The 16,042-nt window shown below is 44.9% G+C and overlaps 1 protein-coding gene across 1 annotated transcript in view; it reads right to left on the minus strand.

Moving 5' to 3' along the window:
- Window positions 1-16,042, minus strand: part of LOC126214924 (slit homolog 1 protein-like) — a 136,561-nt gene that overhangs the window by 18,378 nt on the left and 102,141 nt on the right. The window contains exons 7-9 of the mRNA XM_049941564.1: window positions 15,794-15,930; window positions 9,504-9,857; window positions 5,040-5,327 (exon numbers count right to left, since the gene is read on the minus strand). Coding sequence (XP_049797521.1) covers window positions 5,040-5,327; window positions 9,504-9,857; window positions 15,794-15,930 — 779 coding nt within the window. The remainder of the gene's footprint in view (window positions 1-5,039; window positions 5,328-9,503; window positions 9,858-15,793; window positions 15,931-16,042) is intronic.

Here is a 16,042-nt window from a genome sequence, read left to right on the forward strand (position 1 = left end):
AAGAGTAAACAGGAGGAGGAACAAGAGGAAGCTGGAGGAGGAGTTCTTTTCTAAGTGAAACTCTTTGTAGTTGAGGCTTTCTGAGTGACAAAATTATGATAAATAAGTTACGACAATGATGCACTACAGCGACCTACATACTTGTGTTCAATCGAATATTTAAACAACCTGTAATTTGAAATAGTAAACTTCTTATTAAGTTTAATGCCATGGCGAATCCTCTTTTTTAGGTGGCATGAGCAATTTAAAAATATAGCATGAGTAACATTAAGCGGAGTGAACGTCTTGAATGAATTTATGACGAGTTTTTTCCAGACATTTAGTAGACAAAACGCACATGTTTCCTTCTTTCCTTTCCAGCTAACACAAACTTGCATTCAAAGAGTAGAACGTTCCGATTTGGGACAGAGAGTGCATGAGTAATTGTGTTCAAAGATCTTTGAACACTTGCTCTGGGCGCTTCACTTGTCAGTAAACATTTGCAGATGTTCTACACTCCTGGAAATGGAAAAAAGAACACATTGACACCGGTGAGTCAGACCCACCATACTTGCTCCGGACACTGCGAGAGGGCTGTACAAGCAATGATCACACGCACGGCACAGCGGACACACCAGGAACCGCGGTGTTGGCCGTCGAATGGCGCTAGCTGCGCAGCATTTGTGCACCGCCGCCGTCAGTGTCAGCCAGTTTGCCGTGGCATACGGAGCTCCATCGCAGTCTTTAACACTGGTAGCATGCCGCGACAGCGTGCACGTGAACCGTATGTGCAGTTGACGGACTTTGAGCGAGGGCGTATAGTGGGCATGCGGCAGGCCGGGTGGACGTACCGCCGAATTGCTCAACACGTGGGGCGTGAGGTCTCCACAGTACATCGATGTTGTCGCCAGTGGTCGGCGGAAGGTGCACGTGCCCGTCGACCTGGGACCGGACCGCAGCGACGCACGGATGCACGCCAAGACCGTAGGATCCTACACAGTGCCGTAGGGGACCGCACCGCCACTTCCCAGCAAATTAGGGACACTGTTGCTCCTGGGGTATCGGCGAGGACCATTCGCAACCGTCTCCATGAAGCTGGGCTACGGTCCCGCACACCGTTATGCCGTCTTCCGCTCACGCCCCAACATCGTGCAGCCCGCCTCCAGTGGTGTCGCGACAGGCGTGAATGGAGGGACGAATGGAGACGTGTCGTCTTCAGCGATGAGAGTCGCTTCTGCCTTGGTGCCAATGATAGTCGTATGCGTGTTTGGCGCCGTGCAGGTGAGCGCCACAATCAGGACTGCATACGACCGAGGCACACAGGGCCAACACCCGGCATCATGGTGTGGGGAGCGATCTCCTACACTGGCCGTACACCACTGGTGATCGTCGAGGGGACACCGAATAGTGCACGGTACATCCAAACCGTCATCGAACCCATCGTTCTACCATTCCTAGACCGGCAAGGGAACTTGCTGTTCCAACAGGACAATGCACGTCCGCATGTATCCCGTGCCACCCAACGTGCTCTAGAAGGTGTAAGTCAACTACCCTGGCCAGCAAGATCTCCGTATCTGTCCCCCATTGAGCATGTTTGGGACTGGATGAAGCGTCGTCTCACGCGGTCTGCACGTCCAGCACGAACGCTGGTCCAACTGAGGCGCCAGGTGGAAATGGCATGGCAAGCCGTTCCACAGGACTACATCCAGCATCTCTACGATCGTCTCCATGGGAGAATAGCAGCCGGCATTGCTGCGAAAGGTGGATATACACTGTACTAGTGCCGACATTGTGCATGCTCTGTTGCCTGTGTCTATGTGCCTGTGGTTCTGTCAGTGTGATCATGTGATGTATCTGACCCCAGGAACGTGTCAATAAAGTTTCCCCTTCCTGGGACAATGAATTCACGGTGTTCTTATTTCAATTTCCAGGAGTGTACATTTTTATCATGTGTGCTCTCAATGATGTCATGTGGACAGTTTAGGCCCCATCCCCTTACCAGTTTCATCGTACAGGTAGAAGGAACTGTCACCGGGGCTAGAAGCTGTAAGTTGCTACATTAAACAGATTCAGTAAAATGACATAAGTAAACGTCTTTGCGTTTATGCGTGGCGCACTGTACACTTGGATGTCACAGCAGAAAATCCTTTATTACGTTCTACTTCTTCCACTTGCCAGTATGTCACTACTGTTACGAACAATGACGCATACAGTCATGGACATGTCTGGATCTGCCCCAACTAAGCGGTTGCCAGTCTCATTACTGGCCCCATCGACAGGTTCATTATTGGACTACGCGACTGAGTAGTTCATTCAGTGATGACAGTTCTGGTAGTAACCGACGAAATTCCAAAAATTATCAGTAGTGTGACTGAACTGTTGGCTGCTTTTAAAAGAGAATTTTTGCCATATTTGTGTGGAGAGACAAGTTACTTGAAAAATTCTTGGCGGTGGCACGACAATGAAAATTTCGTCAATTCTAGTTACCAAACCTAAAGTTAGATGCCTCAAGCTCATAGAGGACAACAATAAATAATTCACCCAAGACCGATCAGCGGAAGCAGTACTTTCTCCCTGTAGTATCCAAGTACTGTCGTAAGTTTCCAGAGCATGAAAATTGATTTCAGCAGAGAATAACAATATGTAAAAGGAAAAGTTATTTTCTCGTTATAATTCCCACCCAAACATTGTATATAGTAGTTTTGTAGATCGTGTTATTGAAGTTAACATGGCAATGTCATTACCCAAGTTGAAAGTAATAAACTTATTGGTTAATCACATACTTCTGAGAAATAATGTACGAGGGCAGTTCAATAAGTAATGCAACACATTTTTTTTCTGAAACAGGGGTTGTTTTATTCAGCATTGAAATACACCAGGTTATTCCCCAATCTTTTAGCTACACAACACTATTTTTCAACGTAATCTCCATTCAATGCTATGGCCTTACGCCACCTTGAAATGAGGGCCTGTATGCCTGCACGGTACCATTCCACTGGTCGATGTCGGAGCCAACGTCGTACTGCATCAATAACTTCTTCATCATCCGCGTAGTGCGTCCAACGGATTGCGTCCTTCATTGGGCCAAGCATATGGAAATCCGACGGTGCGAGATCGGGGCTGTAGGGTGCATGAGGAAGAACAGTCCACTGAAGTTTTGTGAGCTCCTCTCGGGTGTGAAGACTTGTGTGAGGTCTTGCATTGTCATGAAGAAGAAGAAGTTCGTTCAGATTTTTGTGCCTACGAACACGCTAAAGTCGTTTCTTCAATTTCTGAAGAGTAGCACAATACACTTCAGAGTTGATCGTTTGACCATGGGGAAGGACATCGAACAGAATAACCCCTTCAGCGTCCCAGAAGACTGTAACCATGACTTTACCGGCTGAGGGTATGGCTTTAAACTTTTTCTTGGTAGGGGAGTGGGTGTGGCGCCACTCCATTGATTGCCGTTTTGTTTCAGGTTCGAAGTGATGAACCCATGTTTCATCGCCTGTAACAATCTTTGACAAGAAATTGTCACCCTCAGCCACATGACGAGCAAGCAATTCCGCACAGATGGTTCTCCTTTGCTCTTTATGGTGTTCGGTTAGACAACGAGGGACCCAGCGGGAACAAACCTTTGAATATCCCAACTGGTGAACAATTGTGACAGCACTACCAACAGAGATGTCAAGTTGAGCACTGAGTTGTTTGATGGTGATCCGTCGATCATCTCAAACGAGTGTGTTCGCACGCTCCGCCATTCCAGGAGTCACAGCTGTGCACGGACGGCCCGCACGCGGGAGATCAGACAGTCTTGCTTGACCTTGCGGCGATGATGACACACGCTTTGCCCAACGACTCACCGTGCTTTTGTCCACTGCCAGATCACCGTAGACATTCTGCAAGCGCCTACGAATATCTGAGATGCCCTGGTTTTCCGCCAAAAGAAACTCGATCACTGCCCATTGTTTGCAACGCACATCCGTTACAGACGCCATTTTAACAGCTCTGTACAGCGCTGCCACCTGTCGGAAGTCAATGAAACTATACGAGACGAAGCGGGAATGTTTGAAAATATTCCACAAGAAATTGCCGGTTTTTTCAACCAAAATTGGCCGAGAAAAAAAATGTGTTGCATTACTTATTGAACTGCCCTCGTACTCAAGCACACTCAATAAACAGTGACTTACAGCAACCCTGTGGCACACAAACACACACCCAAATACAAACACACACACACACACACACATGTGCTGTTAAGACGCCACTTGCCACAGTATCCAAGCAACATGCCAGTACACTATGTCCTGCTCATGGTTGCCTGCCTATGGGCTGAATTTGGGAGACAACGCTTGTGTCATTCTTGAAACATCGTGTTTTTAAATGTTTTCGTTGTACGTTGAACAATGATAATGTGGCCATTTCCAGTCTGAGCCCATAGGATAGACTGTTTTACCCCGCATACCCTTCAGCGAATAGTCAAACGCCCACATACACAGGTGTACAGGGACAGGCAAAAGGCTGATGCATGAGCAGTCAAGCAGACAGGCCGGAGCTGATATAACAGCTCTACACCAGCTGAGCGCATTTGGATGGGGTAGGCCATGTTGTTAGTACATATGCAGAATGCAGTGGGGTTGCGTATATACTCGTACCTACGTCCGCCCATGAATGAGCTGAGGGGTGCCCCATAGTGCCTGTGTCGTATGTGGCGGCTTTGGAACTCCTACCTTAAGCCGCCCACACACACCCTGACTGATCAGCCGGCCTCCCACCCCTCCCTCCTCCCACTGAGAATGTCGCTGACCCACTTGACTGATTTACACATCCTACCTGCCTGCACTGATGCAGGTAGTGGTTAGGAAAAGCAGGTAGAGGCCCACCAGCAAACCAACACACCCAGACCACAGACCTGTCCACTACAAAGTCTCCCACGCAAAGGTGAACAGGTTCGTGCAGAGCGACTTGGCAAGATGGCTCAGTTGACTGGTTGGCCTGTGTATGGGGGTCTTTTGGGGAATAACAATTTAAAAAATCATTAAATATAGTGGCTGAGAAGTCATGTAACTTAGTCTTACCTGAAGGTGTCATTGTAGAGGAAGCCTAGCCTGTTGTGAGCCAAGCTGAGGTCCTTGAGCAGAGGTGTGCTGGAGAAAGTAGCAGCTGCCACCTCCCCTATGCGGTTCCCACTGAGGTCCACCATCTCCAGATCTGGAGTGTGCTGGAAAGCCTGGTGCCAGAGAGAGCGCAGCCTGTTGCTGTCCAGTCGCACCTCCCTCAGGGACTTGGTCGTCTGGAACAGCTCCTCTGGAAGATGTGTCAGCTGGTTGTCTCCCAGGTCCAACGACGTAAGCGCACTGTTGTATCTACAACATGCATTCCGTACTGACAGGTGTTACTGCTAAATCCATGTCTTACTCAAGCTGTTCTGTCATGTGGTGAAGTGACATGATCATGCACAGAACACTTCAGTGATTCTGTCTGTTGAGTAGAGATCTGGGAGGCAAAGTCAGCCATAAGGCTTTCTCAGCGAAGGAGATGGTATGAGTTTGCAATAGGGTTGTAATTTTCTCTGCACGTGATATTTCAACAAATTCTGGAGTTGTCGTCCTTGGATGTGGAGCACTGTATTGGTTTGTTGGAATCCAAACAACAAGTAATGAAAGGTGTACTCCATACCTGTGATGACAACTAAGGAAATTCCGAAAATACCGTATTTTTCTTCTTGTTTTCGTATTGCATTTTCCCGTTACTTTATGATCTTGGCATTGTTATATTTGACAGTTTTTGAGGTTAGGTGCTCTTCTTGACGTCACCGCTCCCTCAGGGAAGGAAACACTGTACCCCAACTATCTGCACCTAAAGGAGATATCAGGAGCAATTCTGATACCGTGTTCTGGTCGTGTAGTGTCTATCTGAGACGGGACAGAGGTACCAGCATGGTATTCACCTAGTTGATTGTGGGAAACCACCTAAAAACCACTCATGTGGTGGTTGTCTCACCACCATTCATCGTTAATCCGCAAGGACTGGCTTGTCTCCTTGTGTCCAAGAAGCGGGCATTTAGCGCGCTCGCTTATCAAGGCAGGTCAGCTGCTGAAGAGAAAATGAAAATCCGACTGCGCACCAGAGTCTTTATACGAGTATAAAGGATATATCTTTAAGACACTGATATTTTGCAGCTCGTTTTTGTTGAATGAAGGTCATTTTTGGTCTAATGAGTACACTGAAACCGCGTAAGATCGATAGTTATTTCGAGATTTGCTGAACTAGTATCGGGCATTGACGCCCATCTTCAAAAATTTATAATGTATAAGACTCACTCAAGACTTTTGCAATATAAGATGTAAGCGTCTTAATGCGAAGTTTCATGCTTTATATTGTTTTAATATTGTTAACACTGAAATTTCTGAAAAACATTTAGATTTTATGTCACAAGTTCTGATGTTAAGTACTCATTTTTGAAGTAATGTGGAGTGTAACTGATCGTGACGTGTATACCCACGCAATAATGTGACTAGAAAATTTTTGTGTCAGGTGATGACTCATAATAATCAAAAGTGTTGGCAATGACGTCACAGCCGGTATTTACACAGTCTGAGAAAGAAATAGAAACCATCCAGAAGACATGATTGGATGGCAATGTAACTTCATACATGTGCAAACCATTGACAGGCATGTAAATGACTGCAGATGCAGTTCTCTGTGACAGATAGAACTGCCAGTCGAGTGCATTAGTGTCATTGTGTTGTTACCTAGCCTGATGTGGTACGTAAGAGGAGTGGACAGTGTCAGATACTGAATGATGGCTAGTCACAGAGATGCCGCATTTCTACTGAAGTAGTGTCATTAGCAACTGAGTTTGAAAGAAGCGTCGATGTACGAGGGCAGTTCAATAAGTAATGCAACACATTTTTTTCTGAAACAGGGATTGTTTTATTCAGCATTGAAATACACCAGGTTATTCCCCAATCTTTTAGCTACACAACACTATTTCTCAACGTAATCTCCATTCAATGCTACGGCCTTACGCCACCTTGAAATGAGGGCCTGTATGCCTGCACGGTACCATTCCACTGGTCGATGTCGGAGCCAACGTCGTACTGCATCAATAACTTCTTCATCATCCGCGTAGTGCCTCCCACGGATTGCGTCCTTCATTGGGCCAAACATGTGGAAATCCTACGGTGCGAGATAGGGGCTGTAGGGTGCATGAGGAAGAACAGTCCACTGAAGTTTTGTGAGCTCCTTTCGGGTGCGAAGACTTGTGTGAGGTCTTGCGTTGTCATGAAGAAGGAGAAGTTCGTTCAGATTTTTGTGCCTACGATCACGCTGGAGTCGTTCCTTCAATTTCTGAAGAGTAGCACAATACACTTCAGAGTTGATCGTTTGACCATGGGGAAGGACATCGAACAGAATAACCCCTTCAGCGTCTCAGAAGACTGTAACCATGACTTTACCGGCTGAGGGTATGGCTTTAAACTTTTTCTTGGTAGGGGAGTGGGTGTGGCGCCACTCCATCGATTGCCGTTTTGTTTCAGGTTCGAAGTGATGAACCCATGTTTCATCGCCTGTAACAATCTTTGACAAGAAATTGTCACCCTCAGCCACATGACGAGCAAGCAATTCCGCACAGATGGTTCTCCTTTGTTCTTTATGGTGTTCGGTTAGACAACGAGGGACCCAGCGGGAACAAACCTTTGAGTATCCCAACTGGTGAACAATTGTGACAGCACTACCAACAGAGATGTCAAGTTGAGCACTGAGTTGTTTGATGGTGATCCGTCGATTATCTCGAACGAGTGTGTTCGCACGCTCCGCCATTGCAGGAGTCACAGCTGTGCACGGCCGGCCCGCACGCGGGAGATCAGACAGTCTTGCTTGACCTTGCGGCGATGATGACACACGCTTTGCCCAACGACTCACCATGCTTTTGTCCACTGCCAGATCACCGTAGACATTCTGCAAGTGCCTATGAATATCTGAGATGCCCTGGTTTTCCGCCAAAAGAAACTCGATCACTGCCCGTTGTTTGCAACGCACATCCGTTACAGACGCCATTTTAACAGCTCCATACAGCGCTGCCACCTGTCGGAAGTCAATGAAACTATACGAGACGAAGCGAGAATGTTTGAAAATATTCCACAAGAAATTTCCGGTTTTTTCAACCAAAATTGGCCGAGAAAAAAAAAGTGTTGCATTACTTATTGAAGCCGGCCGCGGTGGTCTCGCGGTTCTAGGCGCGCAGTCCGGAACCGTGCGACTGCTACGGTCGCAGGTTCGAATCCTGCCTCGGGCATGGATGTGTGTGATGTCCTTAGGTTAGTTAGGTTTAAGTAGTTCTAAGTTCTAGGGGACTGATGACCACAGCAGTTGAGTCCCATAGTGCTCAGAGCCATTTGAACCATTTTTGAACTTATTGAACTGCCCTCTTAGGTCTACATATGGCTGGGTGGTCGAATCGTGCAATATAAAGATTTATAGGGCATTAGGATGAGACTGTGGTCTGGTGTTCAACTACATGGAAACATGAGGGCATGCATGTCCATCGTCGGGGTTCTGCTCAACAACATCTGACCAGCACAATGGAGGATGGCTGTATGCTGCACCATATCTTAACCACTTCACATCTGTATCTGCCTTCCAATAATAAGCAATGAATTCCCTGCTGTCACTATATGCTAACCGTTTCGTGTCCATTTGTCCACACTTCAGTACCGCACCTGCTGCTCAGGGTGAAATAAACATTAATGGCTTGCTCTTGCCATACGTATTTGGAGGTATCATACTAATCAACCTAAAAACAGTATTTTAAACATAGCTGCGCTACAGCAACGGTTCCACGTAATAAGATTAAAAGCAGCCGACCAGTTGCAAAGGATAAAGTAATCTTTACCTAGGTTTCGATAGATTTAAATCTATCTTCTTCAGAAGACGGCAGTATTACATTAACATGGAGTGATATGTCTTTGTCATTTTTACAAACAACTGCATAGCTCCATTAGTCCAAATAAAACAACTGTACTCAGGGCTATATTTTATTTGGACTAATGGAGCTATGCAGTTGTTTGTAAAAATGACAAAGACATATCACTCCATGTTAATGTAATACTGCCGTCTTCTGAAGAAGATAGATTTAAATCTATCGAAACCTAGGTAAAGATTACTTTATCCTTTGCAACTGGTCGGCTGCTTTTAATCTTATAACCTAAAAACATTTGACTTGCTGTAGCTATAATTATTTGTCTCCAAATGGGGTAAATACTCATTTAATGTTGTTCAGTCCACTGTCCGCAATCAGCACTACATTTATTGGCACTTATATCCATTACACCTTGTACAACAGGTACAACAGCGTCTATGATGTGCATGGCAGCTGTTGTACCTGGATTGGAAACTGCTCCCATAGTGGAGGACGAGATGTTAGATTGCTCCAGAACATGGTTTTCAGCCCTTAAAGCTAACGTCATCCAAGACAGCAAAGATAAAGTTTCCTTAGCAGCTGATGATGGTACAGTACATCTTTGGATTGACATACTAACCTGAAGCAGTCGACACTGATCTCGGCCAGTTGGTTGGAGCGCACTCGCAGCATTGAGAGCGTGGGGACGAGTGCAAACTGGAAAGGTCCAAGTGTGGTGAGGTTGTTGTTGCTGAGATCTAAGAATCTCAACTGGGGTGTGCCACGGAATGCATCGTATGGCAGTGCGACGAGCCGGTTGTGGGAAACGTCCATGTGGATCAGCTGGGGCAGTCCGGTGAGCCATGGCTCAAGCAGCAGTCGCAGCTGGTTGGCTGACAGGTCGAGGTCGGTGATGACTGCCTGTGGTGGCGCCATCTTGCTCCTCAGGGTCGGTGTCTGAGGCAGCAGGCATGGGGGAACAGACACCAGCGACCTGCAGCAACATCAGTATGATTCAAACGCCTTTGGGGCTTAGAGCTATAACTAATATCAATGCTTATGTACAATACCTCCCACCTGATCATGCAAGTGCTTCGTATGTCCAGTTGGGATAGAATCAGCTAAGCCGGCCGGAGTGGCCGAGCGGTTCTAGGCGCTACAGTCTGGAACCGCGAGATTGCTACGGTCTCAGGTTCGAATCCTGCCTCGGGCATGGATGTGTGTGATGTCCTTAGGTTAGTTAGCTTTAAGTAGTTCTAGGTTCTAGGGGACTGATGACCTCAGCAGTTAAGTCCCAAGCCATTTGAACCATTGAATCAGCTAAACAAGTTATGCTAATTACAACATACTGCCTCTATGTCGTCTGTTTCTCATTACATCTCGCATTACACATCAGGTACTTGTCATCTTGCATCATGCCTAACTGCTACTTACCGACCTGGTCCATATGCCTTTGCCTCACAAATCTGATGCAATTTCTGCTTTAATATTCTGCCTCTGGCTGTTGTTTATGATGAATTGTTATTGTATGAAGTCCACAACACAGCCTGCCAAATCACAAATAACTCAATAAATTTTGAATAACTAGCACTGACTAAAGGAATAATGCAGTATCTGAACTGGTTCAGTGCCAGTCTGGTAGTGGCTTTGTAATCGATTCCAAGATATTACTATAAAAGACAGGTACATTAAAAGGCACAAACATAGAAAAGGCTTTGAAATGAGTTTCTTGGACCAAATTCTCCATAATTAGAAATAAATAGGTACTACTATAGAAAGTGAAATTTTGATTTGCACAGGGATTCGCAAAGTTTGCTAAGAATTGTCGAGAAAGTGACGTCATACAATTTCAATAATTAACAAGCTAACAAGTTATTTTAGCGAAATCTATATTTGTCTGAGTGTGGAAACAGAAAATTCGGGGCTGCAAAACTTTGGCACTGAAGTTTAGAAATAAAATTATTTTGAGACTGGAATATTTGAGAACCCAAAAATTGCAAATAAGAATAACTTATGAAGTATTAGGTTTATAGAAAAAGTAAGATTCTTATTTGAAAGAGGAGAATCAAGGCTTACGAATAAGCTATCTGAATCTAGAAACAATAAATTTTCAGCTTCTTTGAATTTCGACTTTCACTTGATTTGCAGGTACTGTAAATCATAAATATTTCTTCAAAAAAAGAAGTTTTCGTATAAACTATTTACACTGTTGTCATCAGCTACTGGTAAACCACACTATCAGTAACGAATTTTAATGAAGTGCTGCTTGAATAAGAGGTGTGATAATTTTGTGTACTCATGGTTAATGCGTTACTAATGAAAATAGATCGGAAAAGGAAAAAAAATATAGGCGTTAGGAGTGATGCAAGAACAAGCGTAATAATCCTGTTTTAATCTGTTACATAGAATCATACTGTGTATACACACAAAACAAAAACACTCACAAACTCTTTCTCATTTTTATGGCAACCTTTTTTATTTATAGAATGATGTAGGCGCCCTAAAGCCTACACAACAGTACTGATAGCTGCATTTTTCGAAGTCTGTTTCAACTTAGACAGTAAGAAACGGTCCACAAATGATTCACGTAGCCTCTTGGAGTCCATTAGGATCATTGAGACAAACCTGTCCCCAGCACGGAAGATCGAATATGCCTCAGTGGCGACAGCTTGTTTCAGCTAGTAATGTGGGATTAATCTGACGGATGACGGTCGTTGTAAAAGAATGAGTAGATGACCAGGAAACAATCCATGTCTTAGGTATGCTGTCCCACAGGTTCGCCAGGGAGGTGGGTCATTCCTGCTTAAGGCCTACATCATCTAATAAAGTAGGAAAGCTTCAATACACTAGTGGCCATTAAAATTGCTACACCAAGAAAAAATGCTGGAGGTAAACGGGTATTCATTGGAAAAATATATTATACTAGAACTTACATGTGATTACTTTTTCACGCAATTTGGGTGCATAGATACTGAGAAATCAGTACCCAGAACGACCATCTCTGGCAGTAATAACGACGACGGACGCACGGAAAACTGCAGAAAAACCCTAACTTTCCTTATGGTTGGCACCTTGAGAGTATGGTACTGCATCTTCACTGTGTTTACCGATACAGTTTGGACTCAAACATCGTTCTGCCATTTCATCTTGTAGCAAGATTCGGTTGGTATTCATTGAATGGTAGAACTCAGTAGTTACCTTTCCCGTTACATTTAAACAGTTTTCAGGTTTCGGTGAGTTAGGCTTCGTCAGTAGGAAGATGCTCCCACGTGTACTTAAAGATCAGTCAGCTTAGTGTCACATTATTTTGTCTATTTCCAAATTCAAACTCTAGTTTGTTCATGAAACTTTTCACGTCTTTCATTGGTGCTTGGCCAGTTGTTGGCAACCATGACACGTTGGCAATTTGGTCAACCAAAGGTCATCTTGAAGTGATTAAATGAGTGTATCATCGCCTTTGAGTGATTGCATTTTGACATTTCGCGGCCCCCTCTCGTAGAACATTTAGATCTGAGTTAAGAGAATTTAATCCGATGCTGAACATAGTATTCATAAGCGGAACCTGCCATATGTCCTTTATCTTGAATTCCATAAGCAGTGTTGTGCTACATATTATCGTACGTAAAATTACTATCTCAATGACTACCGACAGCCGGCCGGGGTGGCCGAGCGGTTCTAGGCGCTACAGTCTGGAACCGCGCGACCGCTACGGTCGCAGGTTCGAATCCTACCTCGGACATGGATGTGTGTGATGTCCTTGGGTTAGTGAGGTTTAGGTATTTCTAAGTTCTAGGGGGCTGATGACCTCAGAAGTTAAGTAACATAGTGCTCAGAGCCATTTGAACCATTTGACTACCGACATGTCTAACGAATTTCTCCTCTTTTCGTATTTATAGAATTTAAGGTGATTTTCATCCGTTCGGGATTCGACCTGTAACATACCTGTACTTACTCACTCTGCTTTTAGTCCTGTCGGTTTAATTGTAGTAACTGAACACCCATAGGTCTTTAATACAGGGTGATTCAAAAAGAATACCACAACTTTAAAAATGTGTATTTAATGAAAGAAACATAATATAACCTTCTGTTATACATCATTACAAAGAGTATTTAAAAAGGTTTTTTTTCACTCAAAAACAAGTTCAGAGATGTTCAATATGGCCCCCTCCAGACACCATACTTCGTTCGAAATGCACGCTGAACAACTGTCGTCGATTCACTTCTGCCGTACTCAATAACACCAAAAGCTTTCTGTTGAGCGGTCGCCATCTTAGCATCAACTGACGCTGACACCTAGTCAACAGCGCCTCAAGCGAACAAATGTACAACTAAATGAAACTTTATAGCTCCCTTAATTCGCCGACAGCTAGTGCTTAGCTCTGCCTTTTGTCGTTGCAGAGTTTTAAATTCCTAAAGTTGTGGTATTCTTTTTGAATCACCCTGTATATCTACCTCTAAATTGTACTATTAATTAGTTTCATTCCAAAATCTTTAACTTTTGGCGTGATAGCCATACAGCATTATTAATTATTTCAGGGTACAATGTAATTAAGTCTGTACCATCTTACTCAGCTTTTATTGGCTGAAGCCATTTTTATTTACCTTTTTGTGAAGATGGGTGGGAATCTATGTGTTTAGACACAATAAAAATCCATTCTTTGTGATCACTGACTCAGCGTCTTTGATTCATAAAGGGCGTAGACTCGACCCCTTCGCATAGGCTAACTGTTACCACGACGTAGCGAGTGCCAGAAAACCAAATGAAGTTTACTGCTGTGATTCATATTAGATTGCCCAGTGCACCGTCTCGTCTTCTTCAGCTGATGTACCAGTGAATGTTATCCGTTTACATAAAATCGATGTTAAAGATATCCGTGGCTACTCCAATTGATAAAGTTTCGCATCCTTTACTTACTCGTTTACCATACGGAAGTTCAGTGATACATAGATAACCTGGTGTGAATTAATGTTAATTAAACGAGCCCCAGTTCTATCAGATTTCGTACAACGCTACCTCCGTTGTGTAGCCACGAAGTGTACAAGTATTTGCAGCAAAATTACTTTCAACGGCATCTCAGGTTATTTTTTTGGTTCATAATGCTGAGATAAACAGAGTACGATAAGAGACAGTAAAAGCAGTAGATAAGTTTTGCGATTTGAGCAGCAAAATAGCTGACGATAGTAAAAGTACTGGGAACGTAAATTTAACATAGGCAATAGCAAGAAAACAACTAATGGAAAAGAAAAATTTGTTAACAACTAGCATAAATTTTAGTGTTAGGAAATTATTTCTGAAAAGGCACATATTTAGAGTGTAATCCTGTGCCGAAGTGAAACATGGAGGATACGCAATTCAGACTGGAAGAGAATAGAAGCTTACGGAGTGTGGTGCTACAGAGGAAGGCTGGAGAATAGATGGGTACACCCGATAGTAAATCCAACTGCGGAAAACGAAATTAATGGCGCAACTTGAAATCATTACCCAGAACAAACACCTGTGGCCGTAATAACGGCCTTGATACGCCTGGGCATTGAGTCAAAAAGAGCTTGGATGGCGTGTACAGGTACAGCTGCCCTTGCAGCTTCAACACGATACCACAATTCATCAAGAGAAGTGACTGGCCAGTTGCTCGGCCACCATTGACCAGACGTTTTCAATTAGTGAGAGATCTGGAGAATGTGCTGACCAGAGCAGCAGTCGAATATTTTCTGTATCCAGAAAGGCCCGTACAGGACCTGCAACATGCGGTCGTGCATTATCCTGCTGAAATGTAGGGTTTCGCAGGGATCGAATGAAGGGTAGAGCCACGGGTCGTAACCCATCTGAAATGTAACGTCCACTGTTCAAAGTGCCGTCAATGCGAACAAGAGGTGACCGAGACGTGTAATCAATGGAACCCCATACCATCACGCCGGGTGATACGCCAGTATGGCGATGACGAATACACGCTTCCAACGTGCGTTCACCGCGATGTCGCCAAACGCGGATGTGACCATCGTGATGTTGTAAACAGAACCTGGAGTCGTCCGAAAAAATGACGTTTTGCCCTTCGTGTACCCAGGTTCGTCGTTGAGTACACCATAGCAGGCGCTCCTGTTTGTAATGCAGTGTCAAGGTTAACTGCAGCTATGGTCGCCGAGCTGATAGTCCATGCTGCTGCAAACGTCGTCGAACTGTTCGTGCAGATGGATGTTGTCTTGTAAACGTCCCCATCTGTTGACTCAGGGATCGAGACGTGGCTGCACGACCCGTTACAGCCATGCGGATAAGATGCCTGTCATCTCGACTGCAAGTGATACGAGGCTGTTGGGATCCAGCACGGCGTTCCGTATTGCCCTCCTGAACCCACCGATTCCATATTCTACTAAGAGTCATTGGATCTCGACCAACGCGAGCAGCAATGTCGCGTACGATAAACCACAATCGATATAGGCTACAATCCGACCTTTATGAAAGTCGGAAACGTGATGGTACGCATTTCTCCTCCTTACACGAACCATCACAACAACGTTTCGCCAGGCAACGCCGGTCAACTGCTGTTTGTGTACGAGAAATCGGTTGGAAACATTCCTCATGTCAGCACGTTGTAGGTGTCGCCACCGGCGCCAACCTTGTGTGAATGCTCTGAAAAGATAATCATTTGCATATCACAGCATCTCCTGCCTGTCGGTTAAATTTCGCGTCTGTAGCACGTCATCCACGTGGTGTAGCAATTTTAATGGCCAGTAGTGTAGATTTGTCTGTATATGAAATGTGTTATAGCCTTGCCTTCCACAGATTCCTTTCACTGACCAGACCCAATAAACTGGTAGCCCGACGGACAGATGTAGGATACTTTACCAATGACGAAAGAGTCTTTATTGCTGCTGTGAGGTTGGGGAATTGTTCAGTGGCAACAGTTTACGATTAAGGCGAGTGTCGAGACTCACTTGTTGGAGCAGTCGGCCGTGGACCCCTCCAGCTCACACGGGCACTTTTCGTCCTCTGGAGCCCTCAGCTTCACGCCCCCTATAGCTGCCACCAGCGGGAGCGTTAGCAGACACAGCAAGGTGACTGGGGTCCGCATCTGTGGGCACGGACCACGAAAATGTTTAGCTTAGACCATGAAAATGAGTCTCAACGGCGAGCTTCCAAAGCACCACATATGTTTTTGGATAGGGGCCGCCTTTAGCAAAACA

This window comes from Schistocerca nitens, chromosome 12, assembly GCF_023898315.1.
Source record: "Schistocerca nitens isolate TAMUIC-IGC-003100 chromosome 12, iqSchNite1.1, whole genome shotgun sequence".
NCBI classification, from domain to species: domain Eukaryota; kingdom Metazoa; phylum Arthropoda; class Insecta; order Orthoptera; family Acrididae; genus Schistocerca; species Schistocerca nitens.